The sequence below is a fragment of the Rutidosis leptorrhynchoides genome, chromosome 7, assembly GCF_046630445.1.
Source record: "Rutidosis leptorrhynchoides isolate AG116_Rl617_1_P2 chromosome 7, CSIRO_AGI_Rlap_v1, whole genome shotgun sequence".
NCBI lineage: Eukaryota > Viridiplantae > Streptophyta > Magnoliopsida > Asterales > Asteraceae > Rutidosis > Rutidosis leptorrhynchoides.
In genome coordinates, this window is record NC_092339.1 from 60819440 (window position 1) to 60838597 (window position 19158).

A 19158-nucleotide genomic window follows, 5' to 3' on the forward strand; every position below is an offset into this window, starting at 1 on the left:
ACGTAAACAACATACGTATTTAGATAGCTTAGAAAGTGGATTTTATATATGAGTGGCCTGTAAAAACGAGTAAATGTACAAGGTCTTCTATGTTCAAGCTACTTAGGAAGAGCGAATATTTTACTCTAATGTATGCAACATAACTGAATCGTTATGTGAGCAATTCTTTGGGTAACTTCATGATGATGTTAGTAAGGTTATTAGAACATAAACCACTATATTATCATTGAATGATTCAGTGGTTTACGAAAAAAGAAAAATACTAAATTTAATTGCCTCCTATTTATAATCCACTTAAAATTATCAAATAAAACTATAGGTTTACAATGAAATTCTCATTATCCCCCCTCGACCTTGTATAAAATTAGTTGGCGGCTTATAAGTCACTAGGTGTTTCCGACCTCCTCCTTCAAATTAACTTTTGAGATTGAATTCTACATTTATGGGGTGTATGGCTTATAACTTATGGCTTGTTGCTTGAGTATAAACTTATTATGAAATATGCAAATAATTAACGTGACTTTAATCCGAGCATAGTATGAAATAAGTTCGTAACAAAAATTTTGTATTTCTCAAATCCATATGTGATTAATTTGAACATCCCTAGTTTAAAACATATGATCGAGAAGGGCAAAAATAAACCATAAGTTCTTAGTATTGATAATTGTTATTCATAATATTTAACACATTGGTCAATAAATAGTGTGCTTCAGTGACAAGGTTACAAGCTAATAAAAGTTTAATAAGTTCAAACTAGCAGCATTATTTGAGTAATGAAATTTTAAGAAACTATGAAGAAATAAATACCGAATAAATAACTTAGTTGAACAAGCATACAAAATAAACTCTCAGCTTATGAAATAAGAAATTACATGATTACTCTTAATATAATTTTTTCATACTCCCTTCATCCATTAAATTTTCTACTTACTTTTTGTACCCAAAAAAAAAAAAAAAAAAAAAAAAAAAACTCTAATAATAACTTCATTTTCCACTAGTAAATTACCTTCTCTATCCTTTTTCTTATTGTTTGTAATACAAAGCGAACAATTAAATTGGAACGTTCCATAAATAATAATGTGCACAGTTGAAATGAAACGGAAGAAATATTTTATTGTTAGGTTTAGTAAAGTTACAGTTATAACCTTGTAACTCTCTCTACAGTGTCAAACACATAAAAATCAAAAGCTAAGACTTGCGAAAAAGAAGCTCATTCTCTCAAGCTCCACGGCTCCACTCAGTTTCGTTAATCACACTGACACCAAAGACGAATCACAACATTAAGCTCATTATTAAATGGGCCTAAAGCTCATAATGAAATGGGCCTAAATCTTCTTACAATACGCGTGCTAAAGACGTCCTATTTTGCTAAGAACAAAATGGGCTCTTATAAACGGGCCTGTTCCTCAATTCATATTGTACGTATTACGGAGTACCTAAGAGCCATTAGGTCAAAGTCCACTTCGACACTCGTACGAATTGACAAAAGTACCCTTTCAATTTGTAATCCACACAAAACAAATTTTCAATAAACCCTAAACTTACCATCACGCGGGTGACACGTGACACCGTAATACAAACCCGCCGCAAGGTTAACATACAATATTAACTGTCAGATTAAACTCCACGTCATGGATTCTCATCAAACAAGAGATTCAACGGTCCAGATTAAACGTTCCGTGTAGCTACTATGAAGAACGAAAACCCCCTCGACCTCTCATGTCGATTGAAGCAGAATTCATAATTCATATTCCCAAAACCTTTGAACATAATTCTGTTTTGAGTTATCTGCAAAGATGAAGATGTTGATCGAAGAAGAATTGGAGATTGAAAACGAAAGTGCTGATAAAATTGAAGAAATTGTTGAAGTTGATAGTGAAGTTGAGGTAGAAGAAGATGACAATGAAGAAGAAGATGATGATGATGATGATGAAAACGTCGATGATGACGTGCAGGAGGTTTTTCAGAGCTCTGGCGGTGGTCAACCGGTAGAAGGTGATGACGACGAGGATGATGACGAGGAAGAAGATGAAGATGATGACGGAGATGACGACGATGACGATGACGACGATGACGACGATGTTGATAGCGATGAAGATGATGAAGGTGCAGTTGAAGAAGAGGTATATATCTTTATAATAATCTTTTTTCGTAAAATTTAGTTTATGAATTCTGGTGCTGTTAACTTGCTAACGATGATTTATCTGATTTTTTGGTTTGGATCTGATACTTTTAAACAAATAGTATTCAATCTTAGTTACCGATAAGTTTAATTACATGCTAATGAGATTTAATGCTATACGTTTTAAATTTACTTACGATTCAGGTGATTTTTATAAAATTTTGTTTCAGATCTGATGATTTTATGCTTTTCGTTTTTATTTGTCGCACATAAAAAACTGACTATATTTGCTTTAAAGTTAAACTGTTATGTTATTGATGCAGTTGTTGCTACCAGTTAAATTTTTCTAGCTTTATGCTGATTTTATAATTATTATATTATATATATATATTTATATATTTATATTTATTTATACTTATAACCAATGTTTTAAAAAAGAAGATGATGATTCGTGTTTTTTAATGCTGTTTACATATTTTTCAGATATTTTTTTTTTTTTTTTTTTTTTTTTTTATGTAAGTCGATTTAAATAAATAGTTCTAGAATATATATCTTTTTTTAAGTGATAGTTTGTTTATATAATTGATGTTTGGATTTTTCTAGCAATAGGTTTTTTGGGTTATGGTTAAAGTGCTCAAAGGTACGTAAAGGTATTGAGCTTAGTGGTTACATATTTACAGTAAATTGTTGGTTATTAAATTGTACTCTACAACATTTTTTTTTTTTTCGTTAACGACAGTATCAAGAGCCGTACTTAGAAAATTCCTGGACGATTTCTTCAATTTATAATAATATATTAAATATCAGGTTGGTCATTGTTGTAGTCCAGTTTTGACTAGTTTGTGGTTTGCTTGTAGGAGGATATGGGAACTGAATACTTGGTTCGACCAGTTGCTAACGCAGAAGATGAGGAGGATGCTAGTGATTTCAAGCCTGATGAGAATGGTGACGATGAAGATGAAATTGACGAGGATGAAGGAGATGATGACGAATGTGGAGAAGTTGAAGCCCCACCAAAACGAAAGAGGTCCTCCAAAGACGATTCTGACGACGATGGTGGTGGTGATGATGATGATGATGAGAGACCGTCGAAGAGATAGTATGTTTGATGAGTGACCATCAATACATTCATCCAACTCTCATTATCTCTTTTTTTTCAGTCTTATGTTACTTTTTTTTATGTAGAAGATAGGTAGGAATGGTTGGTGGATCATCATGTACTCTTCCATTTTTATGTAACTTACTATGGAGCAGTCTCTATCAAGGTTTGCTTTTGCATAGAGGCACAATTGTTATTTTAGGAACCAAAAAGTATGCTACTTTTGATTTTTAATCCTGTACTTCTGAATAGATGGTTTAGAATCAACATTTTTTATCCTTGTTAGTAGATTATCTTAGTGACATTATTCCATTTTATCAAGGCTTTGATCAAAAATTTATTGTGCAATTAAGCTTGATCTAGTTATCCTTAAACAGTTGAAGAATATGCATTGTGAGGGTTTGTTGAGCTATTTAGCTGAACTTGAACTTATCATTAACGTGTAGACAACATTCAGTTTGGCTGCAACCCTAATTACCTTTGTAAACAATTTCTGATGGTACAAAGGCTATGTCTAACGACAACTGTTTAGAGTTGTACTCTGTAGTTGATTGGCTGCAACCCTAAACAATTTGTGGTGGCATGAGAAGAATGAGTTTTTAGAGGCAGAGAGGGGCTCTGCCCCAATATAAATGTAATTAGTAGCTCTTCAATTAAGCGTTCGAGTTTTTGAATCAATTAAATTGGAGTTCGTATTAAGAAAAGAAAGATATGATCAAAACTGTGACAATTCGATAAATATGTAATATACTGCACCTTTTATTCATCTCTCGGACATATTATTACTTCAAAACTAATAAGTATCAAAAACTCTTGAAAGCAACCTAGATAATACACATATATTCGTATATTTAAAAAAGAAAACTTAATTACTAGTATAGTGATCTCCGTCAACACCACAAGATAGCCTAGTAATTGGGGTATTGATATCTTACAAGAGGTTAAATTTTTAAATGTCACTAGAAGCATATCTAGTGGTACCCGTAGAAAATGGTTAGAATCGGTCATGAGATAACCCAGTCACGTACATCTAGGTAAAAATACTCATTTTTCTCGAGAAGCCTGGATGTGGAAAACCTTTTAAGTGAACATTTATCCTTATTCGTTTTAGTGATCTTGGGTCCCTAACGAATAAATTCAAGCTCCGTCACTACTCGTGGGGTTTTTCTTTTCTTTTTTCTTTCCTCTAAACGAGAGTCAGCCGAAGATGAGGGCATTCGTTCATCCTTCAGTTCAAAGCGCTCCTTTTTTTTTTTTAAATCATAAGAAAGATGTATCCAACCACAACTTTTACACTTGTAGTTGATTGCTGGAATTGCAGAAGCTTTTGAGGATTCTAAAAGAAATAATTGTGCCGTTGGTCCCTCCATTTTACCCCAAAAAGCTAACAGCGTCCCTCAAGTTTTTTTTTGGCTTTCAGCGTCCCTCTATTATCACATTTTTTGATTACGCGTCCCTCCGTCAACTTTCTGTTAAAAAATTCCGTTAAGTCATGCCATGTGCCTTGCATGTGAGGGTAAATTCGTCTTTCTACTCTTTTCTTCACTAAAATCGAGGGACCACCGGTGCAAAAAATGAAAGTCTTATTATTATTATTATTATTATTATTATTATTATTATTATTATTATTACGGAGTATTATTATATTATTATTATTATTATTAATTATTATTATTATTATCATTATTATTAATATTATTATTATTTCTATTATTATTATTAGTATTTTTATTATTAATAATAATATTAACAGTATTTTAATTATTAATATATATATATATATATATATATATATATATATATATATATATATATATATACATATATATATATATATATATATATATATATATATATATATATATATATATATATATATATATATATATTAAACATAATAAATCAGATACGTACCTCTGTTCTTGAGTTCATTAAATCAAAATCTCGATTTCGTATCAAATTTCAAAATCTAAAAATGTAGAGTTGTTAGGAATATTTTACTCACACTATGTAAAGTTCCAGCCTTCAATTCTTCAAAATGAGTTCGATTTCGCGAGTCAAAGTTTTAAAATTAAAAAGTCAACTCGTTGTTCTTCATGAAATTCGAGTTATTGTTGTTGTTTCTGTTAAAATTGAGGATTCAAAAAGTTTCTACTTATGATTTACAACACGTTTCATGTTGTAATCATAATGTAAAACAGCCTTAAATCCAAAATCACCAATTGAGTTGTTCATCGTGTTCTTCGAGCTGCTACTGCTACAGTTTGAAAATTTAAAATCGATTTGTTTAGAACGAGTTACTGAATCTCAGATCTATTTGTTCATAGTTTTGGAATCCTTGTGACTTGATTATGCTTCGTACTGATTTAAATCATATGACGATTGATGTTTTTTTAAATTAGGGTTTACAATGTTGGGGAAGAACACGAGTATAATGAAGAAGGAGGTTAAAATGACGATTTTACCCTCACATGCAAGTCACATGATAGGAGTTAACGGACTTTTTTAACGGAAAGTTGACGGAGGGACTCTGTATCTAAAATAGAGGGATGCTGAAAGCCAAAAAAAACTTGAGGGACGCTGTTAGCTTTTTGGAGTAAAATGGAGGGACCAACGGCACAATTATTTCATTCTAAAAACTCCTTAAAGATTTCTCTTTAAAAAAACAACTTCTAGGAGTGAGCTTTACGTTTTTCAATAACCTACAATTGTATTGTATTTGATTAAAAAACAAGACTTGCTCACCTAAAACATTTATAAGTCCAAATTCCTGGAATCTTCAAAATTCAAGAAAATAAGCACCCGAAATTTGCTGTGAAACATGCTTTATGTGCCATCTTGTCATAAAATAAACACAGAAGGCAATTTTTTTTTTTTTTTGTTTTTTTTTTTTTTTGAAAGGCATGTTAGTTTTCATCGCATGGTTAGTGGTTAGATCGCATCGCATCGCACTTTCCAGGAGGAAACCGCCACCATCCAAACGGGCAGGTGGGGAAAACCCCCTGGTGAGACTCGAACCCGGGTCTCCTCGAAAACCATGCAAGCATGGTTACCAATGAGGCAAAGCCCCATTGGCCAGAAGGCAAAATTTTAAAACCATTGGTAGATGAATTAAGCATGCAGGTTTTACAATTTTATCCTTACACAAAAGTGCTAATAATCCTTGAATTTAACTGTCTTGACATTCAAATATTCCTAAAACATTTTAAAGATCTATGAAAGAAGACTAGGAAACAGAAGTTAAAGAATACAGGATATAGAAAATCTTTGATTTAAGCTCCATCCTTCTTCCAAGCTCCATCACACTTTCATTTGGAAACTTCAGAAAAGTAATTAAGAGTGAGAGGACAAGAATGCAGAACCCAAATAACGTGCGGTCATTTAGAAGATATGCACGATATCATAAGCAAATCTTTTGTCTTGTCAAGGTAATCAAAGATGGTGTAAATAACTAAATGAACACAAATAATCACAAGCACATGTAAACATAGCGAATGTAGGGGTCAAAAATAGGATTCTATAAGTAACAATTGAACTATTATCATCTCTCATTAGATGTGGCAAGAAGGGTGGGTAAGGTAATGGGTCAAAACATCTACGAGTACACTCTTTTATATATATGGTAACAAACAAAGCAGGATCAGGCTGGGCCAACCTGAGAACACTATTTCCACATTTCGCCAATTTTGAAAACTAAATAATGTATTACTGTATTATATAACAATATAAAAGAGTTATTGGATCTAAAATTATTAACTATAGCAATAGCAATAGCAATTTAAGAGGTTCTATTAATTTAAAAGCATTTTGGGCGACTTTTGACTCATTCTCAATTCAAAGAAGTTTTAAAGGTTTATATGTTGGAGATAAAATACACAGATCAACCCTTTTGTAGACACAAGGATCAATATTGTCACCTCCATCTTTCAAATACTTGGAATTATAAGCATACAATTATAATTGAATATTATATTTCAGGGAAAGTTCTGATAAAAAAGCAAAAGGATACGTCCAAAACAGCACGAACGACTGCAAAAAAAAGACATAAGCACGTTAATATTCAAACGTGACAGATGGTACGACAAGAACGATACATAATTAACAAATCTGAAAACTTTACCAAAAGCCCGCCTAGAAATCCGTCGAGTAGAACCCCATTCCAGCTGTCAAAGTATGAATGGATCGAAAAACCTGTCTTGGCTGTAAGGCAGATGGAGGTAATAGCCATGACTAGTAAATAAAAGACGAACCCCATGAGACCAGTAAATCCCAATATTCCAGCAATCACTCCACCAACGATGGACATGAACGTTCGACTGCATGAAGATCACACAATATCAATATGGAAGGAATAATTGAATATACATAGAACACAAAAGGAAGCATTCTTAATGATATATAAACCAAGATATACATATATCTATCATTAACAAGTTGCCTTCTCATTAGCCATTGCAATAGCTCTATCTGTAGACTATTCTTTTCATGTGGCTAGTAATAAGTTCTGGATCTGTAAAAATAAGACACGTACACATACAGCTCTAACCAACAATCCATACTAGGGGTCCCGATTTTAATATAGTTATAAATAGGTCTGACTCTGGTTATGTTTTATATCTAAAGGACTAAAGGCTCAAATGGGTAAATATAAAATAAATCAGCTTGAAAGAAGACAGGTCAAAACTCAGACGCCACCAAACTCAGATTTTCATAAAAGCTTCAAAAGGTGTTATAGATCAACCCATTGCAGCTTGTACAATCCTAACCAATTTCCCTGAACCCATATAACCCACTACCTGAACTCCCTCCCCCTCCACACACGCATACAATTTCGCCACATCTAATCCATGGTTTATGCAGCTCCAACCCAATAAATTAAAGGAACCGCTAACAACTTACGTGTTCAAACACGCAGTATTGGAGCAACAAGTGAATTGAAAAGTATCATATAAGGTATATAAATGATCTGAATTGGGATGAAAATGGATAACTGACCTGTAGTATATCACCTTCATGTTGCTTTGCAAATTCTCAGCATTGAAGGTTGGTACTTCATTTTCACTTGATTTCTTTCCAGATACACTTGAATCATCATGGCCAGCCATAGCCTCTACTTTGTGTAAATTAAATGACAAAACAGTCAACATACATTACATGTGAAACAGACAAACTCATTAAATTAGAATATTGAATATATTATAAAATTTCTGACTTCCAGTTCCATCTCTAATTAACGAGCAAAAAACAACATTTATGATTTATTTCAATCATCCAATTTTCACTATTTTAAGCAAGCATCACTATATGCATATTTATTTTGAAAAGGCAAATAAACTACCACAACCACCACACATTACATTAACCACGAATGTTTACATTTGTCCCATTCCCAGGACTCGGACCCCCAAACCTCATGATTTAAAGGCTACCCCGATACCGCTAGGCCAATAACCCTTTAGTCACAGTTATAAATTTTACATACATACATTCCAAATTACTGTCATTCAAAGAATTAGCTACCCAAAAGACGAATCCCAATTGAACACTCCACATAAACCAGACAAGTGAATCGACATCTTAAAAGCATCTTATTAGCAGTTCACAAGTGTCTACAAATTTAAATCGTAAACTATCAGTCTTCCTTATAGTATTCTGACCATATATACGAGTACCGTAAAATCTCATATGAATCTGACCTATAAACAGTTCAATGCACTACCGTATCTGAAATTTTTCAAACTATCCTTAACCTAAACTTATCTAATCAGCTAGGTTTCCGATCCAAACGAAACTAGCGGAGCATACAAAGCAAAAACGGAAGGTGAATTGACGTTTTAATCTATTAACTAATGAACAGCATATAATATATCAGTCGAACATCAACACAAATCCACACAATTAGTTAAAAAGCGATGCTAATTAGATATTAATAAATGGCAGATCAGAGTTACAAAATTCAGATCTTATCCTACAAAATAAATAATTCAAACAGAGTAATTCAATTCAAGTAATATGAATATCAAAGTAGTAAATTTCAGCATCAAACAGAGTAATATATATACCTGGTGCGGATATATGTATAGGAATTTAGCGGAAGCTGTTGATATTTTGTTGAATCGGAGTTAACAGAGCGAAGGTTTACACGTCACGTTGTTTGTTATGAATTTCTACTTTCCTTAATTTTATGGGCTTGAGAGTTACTTTTTTAGGTTGCGGGCTTTCTATTCTAAAGTAAGGCCCAACTTGTAAGAAATACTGGCATAAGATGTTCGAACTCAAAATTGCAGCTTAATCTAGGAACCGTAATCATAAGTGTTACTAGTTAAAAGCTAAAAAAAATTACAATTCAATAGTGTCACACATAAAAAAAAAATTACACGATAAAATGGTTGCACTAGTTCCAAGTTCAAAATTTTTTTACACTAGATCGCGTATTTCACTTGTATCTTATCGTACCGAATGCATAGTAGGTGCGCTGATGGGTGTCACGAACTCGTTCACCGAGTCCGAACAATTTCAACGAGTTCAAACATCTATGTCAAGTTCGAACAAGTCAAACTATCACACAATAATTTAAAAAACCATATATACACACTCACTACAAGTATATAATCCACAACCCCTTCATATCCTCCTTCCCTTCCCGATGCTTAACTTTCGCATTACTATGGAATTTTTTTTACTTAAAACGCAAATCACAACATGGGATCGATTTTCAAAAAGAAGCAGTTGGGAAATTATTAGATTTGGTTCTTAATAAAAAAATCATCGATTGAGATGTCGTGTGAAATGATTGAACAACTGAGTAATAGTATTGTAATGGGACCGAGTTAACTCAGTTGGGGAACCAGTTTTCGAATATTAACCTTCAACATACTAAAACGCGTGGAAAGTTGTGTCGTTTGATGTAGTGACCCGAACTTTTCCATGTTTTTATATATTAAATGAAATTGATATTTGCATGATTAAATTTTTCCAACATGTTAAGCAATCAAACTTGTTAAGACTTGATTAATTGAAATAGGTTTCATATAGACAATTGACCACCCAAGTTGACCGGCGATTCAACGTTAAAACTTGTAAAAACTATATGATGACATATATATGGATATATATATATATAGTTAACATGATATTATGATAAGTAAACATATCATTAAGTATATTAACAATGAACTACATATGTAAAAACAAGACTACTAACTTAATGATTTTGAAACGAGACATATATGTAACGATTATCGTCGTAACGACATTTAATGTATATATATATATATATATATATATATATATATATATATATATATATATATATATATATATATATATATATCATATTAAGATATATTAATACATCATGATATCATGATAATGTAATAATTTAACATCTCATTTGATTTAATAAACAATGGGTTAACAACATTTAACAAGATCGTTAACCTAAAGGTTTCAAAACAACACTTACATGTAACGACTAACGATGACTTAACGACTCAGTTAAAATGTATATACATGTAGTGTTTTAATATGTATTCATACACTTTTGAAAGACTTCAAGACACTTATCAAAATACTTCTACTTAACAAAAATGCTTACAATTAAATCCTCGTTCAGTTTCATCAACAATTCTACTCGTATGAACCCGTATTCGTACTCGTACAATACACAGCTTTTAGATGTATGTACTATTGGTATATATACTCCAATGATCAGCTCTTAGCAGCCCATGTGAGTCACCTAACACATGTGGGAACCATCATTTGGCAACTAGCATGAAATATCTCATAAAATTACAAAAATATGAGTAATCATTCATGACTTATTTATATGTAAACAAAATTACACATCCTTTATATCTAATCCATATACCAACGACCAAAAATACCTACAAACACTTTCATTCTTCAATTTTCTTCATCTAATTAATCGCTCTCAATTTCTATCTTCAAGTTCTAAGTGTTCTTCATAAATTCTACAAGTTCTAGTTTCATAAAATCAAGAATACTTCCAAGTTTGCTAGCTTACTTCCAATCTTGTAGAGTGATCATCCAACCTCAAGAAATCTTTCTTATTTACAGTAAGATATCTTTCTAATATAAGGTAATACTCATATTCAAACTTTGATTCAATTTCTATAACTATAACAATCTTATTTCGAGTGGAAATCTTACTTGAACTTGTTTTCGTGTCATGATTCTGCTTCAAGAACTTTCAAGCCATTCAAGGATCCTTTGAAGCTAGATCTATTTTTATCATTTCCAGTAGCTTTATCCAGAAAACTTGAGGTAGTAATGATGTTCATAACATCATTCGATTCATACATATAAAGCTATCTTATTCGAAGGTTTAAACTTGTAATCACTAGAACATAGTTTAGTTAATTCTAAACTTGTTCGCAAACAAAAGTTAATCCTTCTAACTTGACTTTTAAAATCAACTAAACACATGTTCTATATCTATATGATATGCTAACTTAATGATTTAAACCCTGGAAACACGAAGAACACTGTAAAACCGGACATACGCCGTCGTAGTAACACCGTGGGCTGTTTTGGGTTAGTTAATTAAAAACTATGATAAACTTTGATTTAAAAGTTTTTCTTATGGGAAAATTATTTTTCTTATGAACGTGAAACTATATCCAAAAATCATGGTTAAACTCAAAGTGGAAGTATGTTTTCTAAAATGGTCATCTAGACGTCGTTCTTTCGACTGAAATGACTACCTTTACAAAAATGACTTGTAACTTATATTTCTGACTATAAACCTATACTTTTTCTATTTAGATTAATAAAATAGAGTTCAATATGAAACCATAGCAATTTGATTCACTCAAAACGGATTTAAAATGAAGAAGTTATGGGTAAAACAAGATTGGATAATTTTTCTTGTTGTAGCAACGTGAAAATTGGTAACAAATATATATTAATCATATCCTAGCTAACTTATATTGTATTATACATGTATTCTAATATATTATGTAATATTGGGATACCATAGACACGTATGCAAATATTTTGACATATCATATCGACCCATGTGTATATATTATTTGGAACAACCATAGACACTCTATATGCACTAATGTGGGAGTTAACTATACAGGGTTGAGGTTGATTCCAAAAATATATATACTTTGAGTTGTGATCTAGCCTGAGACGTGTATACACTGAGTCGTGGATTGATTCAAGATAATATATATCAATTTTTTTCTGTACATTTAACGTTGGACAACTAGTTGTAGGTTACTAACGAGGACAGCTGACTAAATAAACTTAAAACATCAAAATGTATTAAAAATGTTGTAAATATATTTTGAATATACTTTGATATATATGTACATATTTGTTATAGGTTCGTGAATCGACCAGTGGCCAAGTCTTACTTCCCGACGAAGTAAAAATATGTGAAAGTGAGTTATAGTCCCACTTTTAAAATCTAATATTTTTGGGATGAGAATACATGCAGGTTTTATAAATGATTTACAAAATAGACACAAGTACGTGAAACTACATTCTATGGTTGAATTATGGAAATCAAATATGCCCCTTTTTATTAAGTCTGGTAATCTAAGAATTAGGGAACAGACACCCTAATTGACGCGAATCCTAAAGATAGATCTATTGGGTCTAACAAACCCCATCCAAAGTACCGGATGCTTTAGTACTTCGAAATTATATCATATCCGAAGGGTGTCCCGGAATGATGGGGATATTCTTATATATGCATCTCGTTAATGTCAGTTACCAGGTGTTCACCATATGAATGATTTTTATCTCTATGTATGGGATGTATATTGAAATATGAAATCTTGTGGTCTATTGTTACGATTTGATATATATAGGTTAAACCTATAACTCACCAACATTTTTGTTGACGTTTAAAGCATGTTTATTCTCAGGTGAATACTAAGAGCTTCCGCTGTTGCATACTAAAATAAGGACAAGATTTGGAGTCCATGTTTGTATGATATTGTGTAAAAACTGCATTCAAGAAACATATGTCGATGTAATATATTTCTATTGTAAACCATTATGTAATGGTCGTGTGTAAACAGTATATTTTAGATTATCATTATTTGATAATCTACGTAATGCTTTTGAAACCTTTATTGATAAAATAAAGGTTATGGTTGTTTTAAAAATGAATGCAGTCTTTGAAAAACGTCTCATATAGAGGTCAAAACATCGCAACGAAATCAATTAATATGGAACGTTTATAATCAATATGAACGGGACATTTCAGTTGGTATCCGAGCGTTGGTCTTAGAGAACTAGAAAATTTACATTAGTGTATCTTATCGAGTTTGTTAGGATGCATTAGTGAGTCTGGACTTCGACCGTGTTTTCTTTAAAAATGATTGCTTAACATTTTTGTTGGAAACTATATATTTTTAACATGTGAATATTATGTGATATATTAATCTCTTAACGTGTTTGATATTATGTGATAGATGTCTACCTCTAGAACAAGTCCCATTGACTCACCTAATAATAATGAAGAGTTAAATGTAAATTGGAATGATTCGTGGACTGATTCACAAGTTCCCGAAGAGGAACCGGAAGAAGAGTCGGAACCGGAAGAAGAATCAGAACCGGAAGAAGAATCGGAACCGGAAGAAGAAATAGAACCAGTGGGGGAAATAATAAAACGGTTAAGTAGAAGAAAATCCTCAACCAACCGACCAAAGTTAATTATGGTCAATGGTGTTTCCGCCAAGGAAGCAAAGTATTGGGAGGATTACCAATTCTCCGATGAATCAGATCCCGACAAGGATTCCGATGATGTTATAGAAATTACCCCAACACAATTTAATAAGGCAAAAGAGAACAATAAGGGAAAGGGCATAAAAATAGAGAAATTTGATTTCAAACCCGATGAACTTTATATGTATCGTCAACACCCGTATTTCTTAAGTTGTGACAATAACCCGGGAACCTCTAAACCACCAGGTTTTTCTAAACCAATGTGGAAAACGACGGCTCGTATTAGGGGAACATCATATATCCCTAGAAACTTGGCAAAACGAACCAAAACCGAAGAAGAAGAAACGAGCGAGTCGGAATAAGATACTTGTATTCGTGTGGTGTAATATATGTAATATAGTGTGCTTATGCTTTATGATATATGTAAAAATTGCTTTTATTAATAAGTATTTTTTTTTTATGAATCTAACTCTTGTCTATTTTACAGTATAAAAACACAAAATGGATAGACAACCCAATATTTTAAGAGACATGCCCGGAGACATGATTGATGAAATCTTGTCTAGAGTCGGTCAGAATTCCTCGGCACAACTATTTAAGGCGAGATCAGTTTGTAAGACATTCGAAGAACGTTCCAAGAATGCCTTAATTTATAAAAGGCTTTCGTTCGAAAGATGGGGGATATCACATTGGGAAATCCATAAGTTACGATGTGTTTACTTTGACGCATATATTGCGGGGAACCCAAATGCTATTTTACGCAACGGGTTAAGAAATTATTTTGACTCAATATATCCGAATATAGGACTTCGTGATTTAGAAAAAGCGGCTAACATGCAACATAATGAAGCATGTTATGCTTACGGGTTAGTAATGTTCGCTTCTCACCAAAGTGAGAACAAGAACATCGGGCTACAACTATTAAACAAAACGTTCCCACAAGTGACGGAGTCGGTAATTGGGGTAAGAAATGAGGTTTTTAGGTTATTACGAGACTGTTGGTCATTACGTAACCTTCATCCTTTTGACGACGTTACAACACATTGTCTTACTATCGTTCACAACGGTTATGTTCCACAAAACCAAGGATGAGAGTGGTATTAGTAAAACCAGAATGCATGACTTGTTTCTGGACGTATGAATTACGTGTCTTTATTGCCTTTGCTGAACGCCTTATTTATTAACTAGAATTATCTTCGCAACTACTTTGTATCAAAGTTTTATGTGCTATATTTCATGCTATATGTAAAAAAAGCGGTATTGTAAGTTTGCAAGTTATTGTATAAAGGTTTGAATATGATATTTCTTTTTTGTGATTAGTTTTTCATATAGAATTGTAGTAGTTGAAATGGTATGTTAGCTACTAAGTATGAACTTAACGGGTAGGTAATACCTGAATTAAAGAGTATAAAACGCTAATATGAAGAAAGAGCTTTTATAAATAAGTTCATATTACGCTACGACATACTATTGACTACTCTTGATATTCTATATGATTAACTCGTTTCATTTGACTATTTTGAAGGAAATGGCACCGACTACTCGACACACCTTGAATATGAGCGAAGAGGAATTTCGTGCCTTTCTTGCTTCAAACATAGCCGCAGTACAGGCTGCGCTACATACCAACAATAACTCCGAATCTAGCAATACAGCTAACGGCGCAAGAAATCGTGCAGGATGCACCTACAAAGAATTCACTGCCTGCAAACCTTTGGAATTTGATGGAACCGAAGGACCGATCGGATTGAAACGGTGGACCGAGAAGGTCGAATTGGTGTTTGCCATAAGTAAGTGTACTGAAGAGGACAAAGTGAAGTACGCTATGCATACCTTCACAGGTACTGCGTTAACATGGTGGAATACCTATCTAGAGCAAGTGGGACAAGATGATGCTTACGCACTACCGTGGTCAGCATTCAAGCACTTGATGAATGAGAAGTACCGTCCCAGAATCGAGGTCAATAATCTCAAGACAGAACTTAGAGGGTTACGAACCCAAGGATTTGATATTACCACGTACGAAAGATGATTCATAGAATTGTGCCTATTGTGTCCGAGAGCGTTCGAAGATGAGGAAGAGAAGATCGACGCGTTTGTGAAAGGATTACCGAAAAGAATCCAAGAAGATATAAGTTCACACGAGCCCGCCTCCATACAACAGGCATGTAGAATGGCTCACAAACTAGTGAACCAGATTGAGGAAAGAATTAAAGAACAGGCGGCTGAAGAGGCCAATGTGAAGCAAGTCAAAAGAAAGTGAGAGGAAAACGGTGATAAGAATCACCAATACAACAATAACAGCAATTACAACAATAATCGCAACAACTATCCCAACAATCGCAATATCAATCGCAACTACAACAAACGGCCCAACAACAACAACAATAACAACAACAACAACAACAGCAACTACAACAATCATCCCAACAACAATAACAACTGCAACAACAATAGCAATCAGAAGCAGCTATGCCAAAGGTGTGAAAAGTATCACTCGGGGTTCTGCACCAAATTTTGCAACAAGTGTAAAAGAAATGGTCATAGCGCAGCGAAGTGTGAGGTCTACGGACCAGGGGTTAACAGAACGAAAGGAACAAATGGTGTCGGAACGAGTAATGGCGGAGCAAGTAGTGTCGGAGCAAGTTATGCCAATGTAGTTTGTTATAAATGTGGAAAACTGGGCCACATTATTAGAAATTGCCCGAACCAGGAGAACACGAATGGACAAGGCCGTGGAAGAGTTTTCAATATTAGTGCGGCAGAGGCACAGGAAGACCCGGAGCTTATTACGGGTACGTTTCTTATTGACAATAAATCTGCTTACATTTTATTTGATTCGGGTGCAGATAGAAGCTATATGAGTAGAGATTTTTGTGCTAAATTAAGTTATCCATTAATGCCGTTGGATAGTAAATTTTGCTCGAATTAGCAAACGGTAAATTAATTTCAGCAGATTATATATGTCGGAATCGAGAAATTAAACTGGGTAGCGAAATATTTAAGATTGATTTGATACCAGTAGAGTTAGGGAGTTTTGATGTAATAGTTGGCATGGACTGGCTGAAGAAGGTGAAAGCAGAGATCGTATGTTATAAAAATGCAATTCGCATTGTACGAGAAGAAGGAGAACCCTTAATGGTGTACGGAGAAAAGGGCAACACGAAGCTACATCTTATTAGTAATTTGAAGGCACAAAAACTAATAAGAAAAGGTTGCTATGCTGTTCTAGCACACGTCGAGAAAGTACAAACTAAAGAAAAGAGCATCAATGATGTTCCCTTCACAAAAGAATTTTCCGATGTATTTTCGAAAGAATTACCGGGACTACCTTCACATCAATCTGTTGAATTTCAAATAGATCTTATACCAGGAGCTGCACCAATAGCTCGTGCTCCTTATAGACTCGCACCCAGCGAGATGAAAGAACTGCAAGGCCAACTGCAAGAACTATTATAATGTGGTTTCATTCAACCAAGCACATCACCATGGGGAGCTCCTGTTTTGTTTGTCAAGAAGAAGGATGGTACATTTAGGTTATGTATTGACTACAGAGAGTTGAACAAACTTACCATCAAAAACCGTTATCCACTGCCGAGAATTGACGACTTATTTGATCAACTACAAGGCTCGTCGGTTTATTCGAAGATCGATTTACATTCTGGATATCATCAAATGCGAGTAAAGGAGGATGATATTCCAAAAACTGCTTTTAGGACGCGTTATGGTCATTACGAGTTTATGGTTATGCCGTTTGGATTGACTAACGCACCAGCTGTGTTCATGGACCTTATGAACCTAGTGTGTGGGCCATATCTTGACAAGTTTGTCATTGTTTTCATCGATGAAATACTTATTTGCTCAAAGAATGATCAAGAGCACGAAGAACATTTGAGAAAAGTGCTAGAAGTATTGAGGAAAGAAAACCTGTACGCTAAGTTTTCAAAGTGTGCATTTTGGTTGGAAGAAGTTCAATTCCTCGGTCACATAGTGAACAAAGAAGGTATCCAGGTGGACCCTGCAAAGATCGAAACCGTTGAAAAGTGGGAAACCCCAAAAACTCCGAAGCATATACGTCAATTTTTAGGATTGGCTGGTTACTACAGAAGATTCATCCAAGATTTCTCCAAAATAGCAAAACCCTTGACTGCATTAACGCATAAAGGGAAAAAATTTGAATGGAAGGATGAACAAGAGAAGGCGTTTCAATTATTGAAGAAAAAGCTAACTACGACACCTATATTGTCATTGCCTGAAAGGAATGATGATTTTATGATTTATTGTGACGCATCAAAGCAAGGTCTCGGTTGTGTATTAATGCAACAGACAAAGGTGATTGCTTATGCGTCTAGACAATTGAAGATTCACGAGCAAAATTATACGACGCATGATTTGGAATTAGGCGCGGTTGTTTTTGCATTAAAGACTTGGAGGCACTACTTATATGGGGTCAAAAGTATTATATATACCGACCACAAAAGTCTTCAACACATATTTAATCAGAAACAACTGAATATGAGGCAGCGTAGGTGGATTGAATTGTTGAATGATTACGACTTTGAGATTCGTTACCACCCGGGGAAGGCAAATGTGGTAGCCGACGCCTTGAGCAGAAAGGACAGAGAACCCATTCGAGTAAAATTTATGAATATAATGATTCACACTAACCTTACTACTCAAATAAAGGAGGCGCAACAAGGAGTTTTAAAAGAGGGAAATTTAAAGGATGAAATACCTAAGGGATTGGAGAAGCATCTTAATATTCGGGAAGACGGAACCCGATATAGGGCTGAAAGAATTTGGGTACCAAAATTTGGAGATATGAGAGAAATGGTACTTAGAGAAGCTCATAAAACCAGATACTCAATACATCCTGGAACAGGGAAGATGTACAAGGATCTTAAGAAACATTTTTGGTGGCCAGGTATGAAAGCCGATATTGCTAAATATGTAGGAGAATGTTTGACGTATTCTAAGGTCAAAGCTGAACATCAGAAACCATCAGGTCTACTACAACAACCGGAAATCCCGGAATGGAAATGGAAAAACATTACCATGGATTTCATTACTAAATTGTCAAGGACTGCAAGTGGTTATGATACTATTTGGGTCATAGTTGATCGTCTCACCAAGTCAGCACACTTCCTGCCAATAAGAGAAGATGACAAGATGGAGAAGTTAGCACGACTGTATTTGAAGGAAGTCGTCTCCAGACATGGAATACCAATCT

General features: G+C 33.8%; 2 protein-coding genes across 4 annotated transcripts; one reads left to right on the forward strand and one right to left on the reverse strand.

Annotated features, from left to right (window-relative positions):
• Positions 1 to 1662: 1662 nt before the first annotated feature.
• Positions 1663 to 3476, forward strand: LOC139858619 (uncharacterized). The gene is made up of 2 exons (XM_071847452.1): positions 1663 to 2123; positions 2980 to 3476. Exons 1-2 carry the CDS (start codon positions 1797 to 1799, stop codon positions 3220 to 3222), a joined length of 570 nt encoding a protein of 189 aa, XP_071703553.1. The 5' UTR covers positions 1663 to 1796; the 3' UTR covers positions 3223 to 3476.
• A 2849-nt stretch (positions 3477 to 6325) lies between these two features.
• Positions 6326 to 9390, reverse strand: LOC139857685 (uncharacterized). Of its 3 annotated transcripts, none has more exons than XM_071846510.1 (5): positions 9284 to 9390; positions 8217 to 8331; positions 7342 to 7537; positions 7231 to 7250; positions 6326 to 6633 (listed from the first exon to the last, which is right to left on the reverse strand). In XM_071846510.1, exons 2-5 carry the CDS (start codon positions 8324 to 8326, stop codon positions 6603 to 6605), a joined length of 357 nt encoding a protein of 118 aa, XP_071702611.1. In that variant the 5' UTR covers positions 8327 to 8331; positions 9284 to 9390; the 3' UTR covers positions 6326 to 6602. The 3 variants fall into 3 exon arrangements, with proteins under 3 accessions (XP_071702611.1, XP_071702612.1, XP_071702610.1); XM_071846511.1 differs by having other exon boundaries at positions 8217 to 8334; positions 9284 to 9343; XM_071846509.1 differs by lacking the exon at positions 9284 to 9390 and having other exon boundaries at positions 8217 to 9246.
• Positions 9391 to 19158: the final 9768 nt, after the last annotated feature.